This window comes from Pieris rapae, chromosome 22 (assembly GCF_905147795.1).
Source record: "Pieris rapae chromosome 22, ilPieRapa1.1, whole genome shotgun sequence".
Classification (NCBI taxonomy): domain Eukaryota; kingdom Metazoa; phylum Arthropoda; class Insecta; order Lepidoptera; family Pieridae; genus Pieris; species Pieris rapae.
In genome coordinates this window covers 2,964,536-2,977,496 of record NC_059530.1, presented here as the reverse complement: position 1 = coordinate 2,977,496, position 12,961 = coordinate 2,964,536, and the positions used below count along the sequence as shown (strand labels likewise).

The 12,961-nt window shown below is 33.6% G+C and overlaps 1 protein-coding gene across 3 annotated transcripts in view; it reads left to right on the top strand.

Moving 5' to 3' along the window:
• The window catches only part of LOC110996145 (protein toll), a 29,415-nt gene that overhangs the window by 12,017 nt on the left and 4,437 nt on the right, over positions 1-12,961 (top strand). Inside the window, exons 1-8 of one of the 3 annotated variants that reach the window (XM_022263685.2) lie at positions 6,045-6,315; positions 7,008-7,086; positions 8,317-8,494; positions 8,969-9,224; positions 9,720-9,971; positions 10,695-10,858; positions 11,319-11,722; positions 12,436-12,538. In XM_022263685.2, the coding sequence (XP_022119377.2) occupies positions 7,028-7,086; positions 8,317-8,494; positions 8,969-9,224; positions 9,720-9,971; positions 10,695-10,858; positions 11,319-11,722; positions 12,436-12,538 (1,416 nt within the window). In that variant the 5' untranslated portion in view covers positions 6,045-6,315; positions 7,008-7,027. Of the gene's footprint in view, positions 1-6,044; positions 6,316-7,007; positions 7,087-8,316; positions 8,495-8,968; positions 9,225-9,719; positions 9,972-10,694; positions 10,859-11,318; positions 11,723-12,435; positions 12,539-12,961 lie in introns of those variants that run through there. The other 2 variants (XM_022263686.2, XM_022263683.2) reach the window with 2 other exon arrangements.

Below are 12,961 nucleotides of genomic sequence, written 5' to 3'. Positions count from 1 at the left end.
TATTAATAAATAAGTAGTGTAATCAAAGTTATGGTCTTAGGGTAATTAGGAATTCAATGTATCATAAAAATTATAACCTGACAAATGACTAGCTTTAAATTGTAAAAAAAGTAATTGTAAAGTTCTGAAAAAATTATAGTTAGGATAAATATTTATTAATGACAACATGTAAATTTTAAATCTTATTGTTGGTGTTAAAATAGGTAATAGTATTTAATTTTTTTTAGTTTCTTCTTATAATTGTATAACAATTTTGATTTTTTATTACTAAAAAGACAAGTATTGTTATTGTTTTAGATCTTCATTAATCCTGTTAATATTTTTATTGTTTAACAAGAATTTATAGTTTATAATTAAATATCTAATTTACTTTCTCCTACCCTATGTTATTATAATTTCTGTCTATTTTAATACATTTTATTAGTAAATGTTGCTTCTATTTAACCGCCAAACATAATGTTTAAAAGAAAAAATGCTATTTTTTGTCACTAAAGTTAGGATACATCACATTTTGTAAGTTTTTATTATGTATGACTGATTCATTATCTGAAAATGTATGGGATAATATAATAATATTTCAACTACAGAATCCCATTTTTGTTACATTCCGTTGCAACTTTTCTACTTTTGTATTTTATGAAAAGAGAAAGTATTATGTGAATCTGTCATAATTAATGCAATCATAAAAGTATGTCTACTCATTTTAAGTCATGTTTTGATATAAAATAAGTTTCTCTGAATACTAAAATAATTGTTATTTCTTATCATAGTATATTGTAATCAAAATGTTTTTATTTTTTTATACCAAACTTGTTAATAATACAACAGTCATATAACGTATGTACAATAAGTAATGTAATGATTTTATCCGTGTTTGTGTAATTTTTTAAATATTGTAAGTTTGTCAAATCATGAATAAATATTGAACGTAAGCAGATCTATTTATTTCTAAATATACAAGTATCTTAACAGTTATGGATTTAATGTCGCTTTTGCGAATTCGCTCTGATAAACTTCCGATAGTTTTCGAAGACAGTATTAAATTGCTAAGTAAGCACAACGTGATTCTCAAGGGTCCTTTCCGTTTTTGTTAAATACAAAGAGTAGAAGGTCAAACGCGTTGGAGTAAAAATGAAAACATTAAACCTGCAAATGAGTCTCCATAAAATACATCCCAGCATCCAGTATAGCGTGTACCCCTCGAATCGCCTACCAAAGCACGTACACTTACCCACATTTATTATATGCAATCTCGACCCTGACTCACAACCAGGATCTCATTGGGTAGCTATTCATATCAACCACGAAAAAGTTGGAGAATATTTTGATTCATTTGGACGTAAACCTATTAGAGTAATAGCGGATTTTTTAAGAAGAAATTGTCGGGTATGGAGCTATAATACAGCTAGCGTTCAGGACATCTATTCTGCCTTTTGTGGGGAGTATTGTGTAGTATATTTGTACTACAAGTTCTGGGGTTTCAGCTTGGAAGATTACCTCAGAAATTTTTCGTATGACTCGCCAAGAAATGACATGACACTAGTAAAGTTGTATTGTAACATAATGCAAATAAACACATAAAACACGGAAATCATATTTTTAATGTTCAGTAAATCCTTTTCCCATCTGTCCTGGTGCATTTGCAGGTAAATGCGCATGGTAATTTGCTAATTATGGATACGAAACTGACTCGGTGATTAGTAAATGAGGATTTGGACGAGACGTTACATTCTTATTATGAGGTGATTAGTAAATCGATTAATTTGCAACGTATAGCAAAACCTAACTTCGAAACAGAGAGAAATATCGCTTCGGGAGTGAGTGCTATCGACTCAGCACGGTCTGTTTAGTGGGGAAAGAGACCAAACTTTTTTTTTTTTTTTTTTTTTTAGGCGGGGACTGCCGCTGAGCCAGAAACACACGGGGGGTTAGGTTGACTGAGGCAGCGAGTGAGGCAGTCCCCGGCACGGGGGGTTAGGTTGACTGAGGCAGCGAGTGAGGCAGAACCCGTGAATCCCTACTACTGCTGTGATACTTTTTGACATTCAACACCCCTTTGTCTTCAGTCACCGTGACCACGCACGCTTTATAGCACGCGAATCGTCGGATAAATCATACATATGGTAATTTCAATTTTAAAGTTCATATTAGTATATACATGAGACAAGAGATTGCGTGCTAGCATGCGTAACCGTTATATTCAGAATAAATTTGGTTTTAATTCGGCATAGTATAAAATTACTATGGAGAGAGTTAGAATACTTTCCGTTGTCAAGAATACCAGGTAGTTTGAACCTTAGATCATAATAATAATAAATCGATTATTTGAAAAGAAAGTGGTACTTTCAGAGTTTAAAAAAATCAGCCACATATTTTGATAATTGAACAAAGGGAACAGTTATTTATAATTGTTATCAGAACTTATGGAGAGTTTGCTGTTAACGTATCAACGTTAAAGTGTCATGTAGAAATCGTTTTGATTTTTATGTGCAAAAAAAGATTCGGTTCCCAAATCTGCCGCCCTAGACTCCAGCCTACTCAGCCTGCTGGTAAATCCACCACCTGGATGAAGGGCAGAGTGGAGAAGGTGTGCGGTGCTCCTAACCTTCAGAAATGAAGTGCGCAAGGAGTATACTCCTAAATGTCAGTGTATTTATTTAAGATACTTACGGGTAGGGTTCGTAATCTGAATATAATGGAGAGACTGGGTCTACGGGTACCATGTAGAAACCTGAGGCTTACTTCTAAACTTTTGGATGTACCGCGCGCACATTCCATCTTGGTTAGCAAAGCGCCATTATTACGTACAAGACCTATTTGTTTGTACACTGGCTAGGTTCACAAGAGTTGTTTGGTATATTGTTAGTTATAAGATTAAGGCATATAAATATAATTTTTTATTGTTTTTTATGTAGGATAATTGGTGTGGGTATTATTTTGGCGTTCTATCGAATTAGTAGTAACTGTTAAGGTAGGATAATGTAGTGGAATAAATAAATAATAAATAAATTTAGCTTTCAGCTATTGCTCCACCCACAGCGAATCGTTATGATATACAAATACATATGTGTGAGCTGGGTGCTGTCAGTTATTAGCATAGTATTAGCGTATTCATAACTTTTCGTTTTATATGAAGCGCGTCCCACACTAGAACCATAATATTTTGATGAGTTTAACAAATTACATTTTCCAATAGCATGTTGTAAACGAATTTAGTGGAGGATTTTATTGTTATTTCCACTTTTGCTTCTGTTCTTTATATATATTTCGTGATTTTTCTTACAAATCCGTAATTTGGCGTTTCAGGTTTTAAATGAAAAAAACAATAGTGGCGCCACAACCGTTTAGGGCTGGCCCTCAGATTTTTATGTTTCTGCTTTAGTTAAGACAATAGACTAGTAGACGATCGGCCTTCTGAACCTGACACACGCCGTCTTTGTGGGTCTAAGGCACGGTGCCGGTTTCCTTACCATGTTTTCCTTCCGTCCGAGCGAGTGTTAAAAGCTTTAACTGGAATCGAACCACGATCTAAGGGCTAAGGTTCTCTCAAAGTCAAATCATTTATTCCAACTAGACAACCTAAAATGGAACTTTTGAACGTTAAATAAAATATAAAGATGATTCTAGTTGCCCCTTCCAAAAGGTAGTTTCGTGTGGACAATGGGCAAGAAACTCCACACTTACTTACTCTTTTAAAATAAAATATACAATAATTGTATACATTAGTTAAATAATATGTGAAGACAATGTATAAGTAAAAAAGACCTAGAATAAAACTACTATACAGGTCTCTTATTATATTGTAAGGGATTAGACCAATAGTCAATACTGCTCTCTTCTTTTAAATAAAGCTTAATTCATTCGCACTCCAAACAACACAGGCTCAAGTACATAAACACATCTTATATTTTTATTAATTACAGATACCGGCAAACATTTTTAACAAATGTCCATGGCTGCGCATAAGCGATTATTATGTATCAGTGGAAGGGGGCAGAAGGAAGTGACGTGTCGATCGCGAGATTGGTAAATCAGTTGACGTTTGCAAACACAATGCGCAAACATTCCCCCACTCCCTCGTTTAATGCTCAAGAAGTTTGCCGGTACCAAGACCTGACTCCCTAAATCAGAACCGGAACACAAAAGTAGCTAACACATAGGAGAACTTGCCTCCTGTTTATTAGCAGTGGATGACCGAATTCAAGTACTATTTTATAACATTTCAGTAGAGTAATGCTCGACATTCGGAAAATAGTCGTAAATAAACTTTATCGTTATCTTATTTCCTGTGTATTTTTACTCATATGGGTAAACATGTTTGCTATCTGGATTTTATACTTTGCGAAGTGTATAGATAATAGCATCCCTTTTTCCGTCTTTGGGGTCTTTGCCCCTTATAAAAAACCATGCCGATTCAATAAAAAAATTGTTTGATTATAAAGCACTTGAAACAATAGGTTTTGCGTGTGTTATAATAAGCTAGTAGTATTTGTATAGGAACTGGAATGGGCCTGTTAACTCTGAGGTCGTGAGGTCTAATCACCGCTGTGCACTAATGGATTTTTTTATCCTATGTGCGCATTTAACACTCGCTTGTACACAAGGAAACCGGCACGCCTTACGCTCGAACTCAATAATTAATCCACAATCTCAGATTGAAAACCGTGACAGTCGATCGATCTGCATCCCAATAACCAAACCCTACGAAGCCAATCCATTTTTGGCGACGGTTAGAATGCAATCTCTTTACAGTCATATTTGATCAATTTAAACCAAATAAAGTAAATAAACCGTACCAATAATATTAAAATATACATGTCTATGTTTAAAACATATCAAATAACTTTTTAATAAAAAATGTGTAAGTTAAAATCTTAAGATAGGATATTGGTACCATTGAACTGTCATTTTCATGTCATGGTCTATTCACATACACCGATCCGACTTATCATGGATAGCTTGTATCTACAGATGGCTATTCCAATCCGTCGATTGATTATTGGCACACTTTTATCAATAATGGGATTAAGATGTATATCTCAGATGGTCAAAAATGCATTGAGATAGGTTTTGGGTGTTAGACTAAATCAGGTTAGGTTGCCCACCTTGACATGTTGAGGGCCAAACTTTAGCTTGCTAATACGTTCGCGGGCCGCTAAAACTTATTGCATTTTTTAAGGTAGTGATAATATTTTTGCGATAGATATTAGACATCAAATAATACGATAATTTTAATATAGTACAATTTATTAAAATAAAAAATGCTACATTATAATCAAAATTGTTAAATTTGATCTTGAATTTGGGAAACTAATCGATCTATATTTGGATAATTCCACTGTTACAAAGACGTAAAGAATTTCCCAAATTATCGTCAGTCAGTCTTGTACGATGTGTTGATTTATTAACGCTCATAAATGAAGAGAACTGTTCGCATTTATAAATATGTACTGCCAAACGTACAAATCAATTTTCTTATATATTTTGTAAGCTGCGCAAAATTGTCTTTTACTCTTGCAGTTTTTGTAGAAATCGTTTAATGTGTCGCCTGTGACCATGTAATATTTGTTTAATTGGGTTTTTCCGCGGGCCGGATAATATCTTACAGGGCCGGATCAGGCTTGCGTGCCGGTGGTTGCCCATATATGGACATACTTATCACCTACTTGCTTATTCAGAAAAGAATATTAGAAAACTGGTACTGATATCAAAGGTCAAGATTATCAGTTCACTCCATGTAAAGCGAATAATAAACCGATACTATTTTATTTAAACAGCTTTTTTATCTGCGTGTGCGATATAAAACGTGTATTTTCACAATCATCTCGCGGGGTTAAAATACGCGTCGGCCATTTTGTAATGGCCTCGCTAATTATCTATGCAATTATTATAGTATAGTCTTCATCAACCAATTTATTGGAATTTTTTTTACTAAGCCTAGTATACATATAGTATGTTTTAGTAATCCAGCCGTTCACAGTTCGTTCATTCATATTAGGAAAGGCCCTCTGTACACATTTTCTGTCCTTACCGCACCCATACCTTAAACTCCACTCTGTCTCTTTTCCTATATTCAAGTGGGAGGAGGGGACCATTCCACATGCTCCCGCGCTTCAGAGAAGACTTGACCGCCGACACGAGGTCACGCGTTTGCTTATACTTCCGCTTCTTGTGCTAACTTGTTTTATTTGTGGTCTCCTCCCAGGGTGACATGTGACATGTGAATAGACAGTGAATTATAGGTTAGTGGTGTTGCCATATTTTTACGCTGCATTCCACTTGCCCCTCGCCCTTGTCTTTGACTTCGCCACTACAGTAAGTAATTATGTAAAAAAAAAATATTTACACAAGCTTACCAATGCTTGGAGCAATCATACATTGGTACATAAGAAAAAATTGGTACACAAGATTCAACGTAACAAGTACTCATACGTGATACGAATTATTTATATATTTATATAAACAAAGACTCAAAATTAAATCTTTTCATAAATTTTAAAAACATTAAAATTAGTTAACCACTGTGGACACACAGCGAAATTATAAATAAGACTTGACGCTAATTCTGAATCAAAATGTATTGGATTGCGACATAAGTATCGTTTCTGAAGATCCCTTAGTGTAGTTTATATACATACATAATAGTAATATATACATATTATCCTGGTCGTGTCGACATGTTTCAGCGAAGACACCGCTTTTTATATTTTTGTATGTATGTTAATTTTGACATGGGTTTGTCCTAATTTTGTGAAAAAAAAATATGTATATTATAAAAACGAAAACAATTAAACAATATTCAACGCCAAAACAGATTACATCGATAAACAAAAATAATAAAAAACACCACTGAAAATATGTGTCAGTGAAGTTTTTTTTGTTGTACTTATTGGATTAAAACATTGAAATAAATAATACCTTTTAATGGCTGTCTGTTCCACTACTACCTTAATAGAAAAAACTACTCAAAGAAGCTTAATTAATGAATATTATTTGTATTGTTTCAGATGTCAAGGTTTTGTCAACCATGATTTTTCTATTGTTACTGGTTCTGCTGCTCAGCAGTAGCCATGGACAAGTGCTCAAGTAAGTATTTTCTTATTTATTTCAGTTCAAAGTATACGTGGATTAATACTATGCAGTTTTTGTTGAATCACTGATTTGCAAATGATTTTTAAAGCAAGCTTATAAGTGTATAATATTACTAACTAGCGACCCGCCCTGGCTTCGCACGGGTGCAATGCTGATACTAAATACACTACAGAAAATCTGTGAACGTTGTATATAAAAATGTGGGTTATCCATAAGAGATAGACATATACGATTACGGATTTTTCTGTAGACCTTTTCAATGTGTACAATTCTTAGTACATTATTTGATAAAACTCGTAGGCTTCAGCCTGCGTTTGCAATGTAAGCGGATAAAATGTAATTATTTACGACATCACATTAGAAACCTCAAAAATAACAGTACTTCTCCACTATTTAATGGATGTTATTATACATATAAACCTTCCTCCTATCTATTAAAAAAACCGCATCAAAATCCGTTGCGTTCAAAGATTTAAGCATACAAAGGGACATAGGGACAGAGAAAGCGACTTTGTTTTATACTATGTAGTGATATAGAAGTATTAAAGAAACGAGTTGGTTTCCGTCTTATTATTTTAAATAAAATTACATGTGTAAAAGGTGCCCTAAAAGACAGCTACCCATCGTCATCATTAGTGTCGGCCTTTTAGTATACAAACAGCGTAATTTATAAACAATTTACTATTTTTTTAACCTTCAAAGGTGACATGAATATTATATTTTGAAATTTGACAGTTACTATTCGGTTCAAAGATACTATATCTCAAACAATTACATTCACTAGGTGAGAAATTAAAAAGTAGGTTATTAATGAAACTATTTAAAATAAGATCTGAATCTGTTTCATGATCATTTTAGTAAATCTAATAGGCAAGTAGGTAATCAGCCTCCAGTACCGGACACACGTCGACGACTTTTTGGGTCTAAGACATGTCGGTTTCCTCACGATGTTTTCCTTCACCGTTCGAGCAAATGTTAAATACGCACATAGAAAGAAACTTCATCGGTGCACAGTCGGGCATCGAATCTACGACCTCAGGTATGACAGTCACAGACTGTCAGCTGGTATCTTATAAAATTAGTTTAGCCTGCCTCCTTTTCTTTCTGGAACTGGGTTTAGAGTTTCTTCCGCGTGTTATGGACTTCAATGGGATAATCCTCTATGTAGTTCTGAGTGTTTTCTAGACAGGACTTGATATTAAATAATTTTAACGATAATTTCAGTAATACGGCCATGGATATCCAGTACCCGCAAGGCTTCGAACCTACGGCGCTTACATGGATTAAGCCAAATGGCTGTGCTGTACAGTCTATGCCAGGAAAAGTTGAGGTCACGTGTACACTTCCCGCTGGAGTAGTCGTGGTGAAAGTGTCTGCGAACGCCGTTTTCTTGCGGTGTGAGGTAAAAAATAATAAAATTGTTATTATAAAACACAAACATTTATACCTATATAAATACATACATATATGTTTATGTCACATATAAAATAAGGAAAGGGAAAGTGATAAACTATATTCGGTTCAAAGATACTTTATTATAATATTAATAAATAAAAATCTGCGTTTACTGCACAAGACGTTAGGAACACAATTACTATCAAAATTAATATGTATATAACTACTAAACAAATACATTAATAAACCAATATGGTGTCTACTATCTATAATCTTTCTCACTCTCTCTCAATCGCTCTCTCCCTTTTCTTCAAAAAAAACGTTGCACATCTTCGCGACGTTTCATCCGTAAAAAAAATTACCCTCATGCGCCTAAAAAAGTTTTACTTCAAAAGTTAATGAAACGATGGATATCTGATGAACCGTCCAGTCTCCAATAAAAGGAAACATTTTGCGGGTATTTAAATAAAAACCATTTCAGGATGAAACATTCACTTGCAAAGAACTAACAGAAGTGCACTCACGTATAAGCAAACATTCAGCCAAGCCTAATACTATTCGACTACTGGAAATCGAGAACTGCGTGTTGCCAGATGAAGAAATATCTTGTGTGCTCGATGGTGTGATTGGGGCGAAGGACGCCAAGGTGCTAATGTTTGAAGATCTGAAAAGTAATTTAACACAGCGCCATCTAGCGGGGTTCAAGGAAGTCACGGATTTCCAAATACGCGGATCCGGTGAGATTCTACTATCTAATTTATATTGTGTGTTACCGATTAAATTAGTATAAGCTACTACTTGGCAATAAAGCATAGAATACTCCAAACCTAAAAATTATTTTCTATAGAACCCGTTTGTCAGCCATCTCCTTCTTAAAAAGTGCGTTTTAGAACATGGGCATTTTCGAACGGAATGCAGATGTATGTGTAAACCCTTAAATTTACAAACATAATAAAAATACCTAATACTCTGTCTCTTTTCATCACAGCGGTAATAACAATTTGTCCGAAGGAGACGGACGATTATTTTAGTTGATTAAAAAGAATTATTTAGTTCTGAATAAGATATATTTTTTAGTATTTATCATTTTCTTTAAAATACAGTATAAATAGTCTACTTATATACAACCTCCTTTTGACTTCAGAGAATATTTAAAATAAATATCACAAAAATGGCTCTACCCCAAAACTGTATATAGTTAAGACACAAATTAATATATCTTTATATTTCAGATAACACAATGGAGATTCCCTATGATGCATTATCAAAATTGCCAAATCTTAACCATGTGCTTATAATGAACTCAGCGTTGCATCTTACGAACGAATCTGGCGCCATCTTGACAGTTAAACGTCTGACATTACTCGATATTAAATTGAATTCAATGATACCAGATGGCGCTTTTAAAAGGATGCCATATTTGAATAATTTGGTGATTCTTGGTCAAAAATCTAGTCTCGAAATTGGTGAACATGCATTTGATGGTAAGTTTTCAATGTTGCTCGTATGCTGTTGGATGCTGCAAACTTGGGGGTCGTGGGAAATTAATATTAAAGTCGCTATTGGTAGTAGCAGTACTGGCGTATTGCATATATTTCAGGGCCAGCAATCAATTGACATAATCGATTTACACCCGAACCCAATAATTAATCCACAATCTCAGATTGAAAGCAATAAGAGATCTGACCGTGACATTCGATCGATCTCCTATCTGCATCCCAATAACCAAACCCCACGAAGACAATCCATTTTTGGCGACGGATATGGGCTTCGCACTTTGTAAATAAAACAAACAATATTACAAGTACAAATAATATTAAAATGTACATATCTATGTTTAAAACATATCAAATAGCTTAACGTAGTATTTAAAATACTGGTGTACGTTAAAATCTTAAGATATGATATTGGCAAAGTTGAACTGTCATTTTCATTCGATCCGACCTACCATGGTAGTATTATAATAGCCATCGATTGGTTATTGCCACACTTTTATCAATATCTAGATTAAGATTACTATCTCAGACGGTCAAAAAATGGATTAGGATATGTTATTGGGTTTGGGCGATAGCGTGATGTATCATTGATACCTGGTAAAATTTAAATGTTACTACTGCATTGGGAACTTATAAATTATTCTAATATTACGTTGTATAAATATTATTAGTATTTTTTTTTATTTTTTAATATGACGTCTATTTTTTCAGATCTACCTCAATTAGTGAATATTAGTTTAAACTCAAATAATATTCGCTCCCTCCCGGAAAGGCTATTTTCTAAAAATAAACTCCTAGAAAGTATTGAATTGTATGATAATCCGTTGGAGACCCTGCATCCGTCCGTCTTCAGTGGCCTCACACGACTGACTGAGGTAAAATACATAGTTGAACCAAGGTTATGTGCAAAAAAATTTAGAACTACCCACATATTTTCAAAAGCATTCAATTGTCATCTTTTTATTTTTGGTTTAGAAAGAGGATTTTTACAGCATATTTATTAGGTAAAGTTTACGTCTGCCTTTTTAAAAGAAAGAATTGTGTGAATTGTGCATAAAATGAGTTGTGATGTCAAAATGACAAGTCTGTTACCTCCTTCATATATTTTGACAAATTATTTCCGCTTCGGCTATGTTGTTCTAACATTACGAGATTTTATATGGCGTGTTAGCTAATTAATAATTTAATGAACACAATACATAAATATTATATTAAATTTACTACTATCACTATTTCTTAATTTGAGAAGCATGATATATTTAATATACACAAAACATATACACAGTGAAACAAACAGCAATATAAATTTATTTAAATGTTTATGTTAATTTTCAGGTAAAAATGTTCAGAAGCTCACAAAACGTATTATTTCAAGTTCAAGATGGCCTTTTTTCAAATCTACCCTCATTAAAACTTGTTGACATTCATGATACACGTTTAAGCGATTTACCGGAAAATTTATTTTTAAATAGTACCAACATTAAGAAGATATATATGTCTGCCTGTGATGTAAAAACTTTGCCTGAAAAGTTGTTTTTAAATTTGAATTTGGAATATCTAGACTTAAGTTCAAATGAAATTGTGGAATTACCCTCAAAATTGTTTTATGGACAATACAAATTAGTCGAATTATATCTAAATCAAAACAAGATAAAAGTCTTGCCAGACGGTTTATTAATTTATTTTACGGGCCTGAAGATTTTGAATATGGGAGATAATAATATTGAAGATTTGAATGAGTGAGTATTTTTAATGTTTTATTGCTACATAGTTCAATTTGACAGATTTTAAACAATACTCAAAAATCGACGTGTGTCAGGAACGTAAGTTTTATAAAAATATGAATACAGCGAAGTCCGGCGGGAATTTTTGCTATCTATTGGGGCATTAATACATTTGGTCGATTTACAAAACCGACCATTTATGGCCCTTGTTTTGATTTTCTTGATGATGAAGTATCATGTCGTGTCAGTAGGAATGCTGTCCGCCGATCAGAGTCAGACGAATTTATTATGTTCCATAAACTAAAGTTCTTTAAACAATAAACATTATATTGCTCGATGCGATCGCTTGCGATATTAGGATCAGAATGGTACTGGACCTGGTAATGGGCCATGGGGCAGAAAAGGTTTTTAATTGGTTAGCCTTAGTATACGTTTTTTTAGTCGAATTATTTCGGATTTACTATACAATATATCGGATTTCAATTAAATATTTTTGAACTACCCTCATATATCAACAACTTTTTAAAATCTTTATTAGTTGAATACGAAATAATTTATCAACGTTATTGCACGCAAGACTGCAATAAGACGACAATTTTTGCAAAAAAGATGTTACTTTTTACGCTTAGTTTGGAAAGAGTTTAAGATTAATATTTCTTAAAATATTTTATTTTGTAATGGGTATTAAAATTGGATGTACTGATTGATAATATGTTTAAATGTTTCAGGTATGTATTCGAGGATTTATCAAATTTACAAGAGCTGTATTTGAATAATAATAAAATCACTAGACTGAGATTTGGAACCTTTAATTCATTGCGACATCTGAAGGTAAGTGAATTTCTATATATAGAATATTACTCACCGCTTTTTTTTAATCTCGTAAAGAGCTATGCGAATGAAACTGCGCATGCGCATGGCCGCCCAGAGGTGGCGTTCGTTCAGACTCGCCTTATTTTTTAAACACACCGATGACGCTCGACGGAACAGGCGAGTTACGTGTACGTATACGTACATTTTGGGTCGTACTCGCGTGTCATTTTCATAGTCATTTGTTTCTATAGTATATTAACCTACATGGTAGCGAAAGCTAGTTGTCAAATTAGCACCCCATTTAGAACCCTTATTTTGATTTTCGACCATGTCGTATGATGTCATATGTCAGTAGGGATGCTGTCAAATTAAATATGCTTTCGATTTATATATCCTTAGTATGTAAGCTTTATTGATAACCTTTACTTAATACGCTAGATA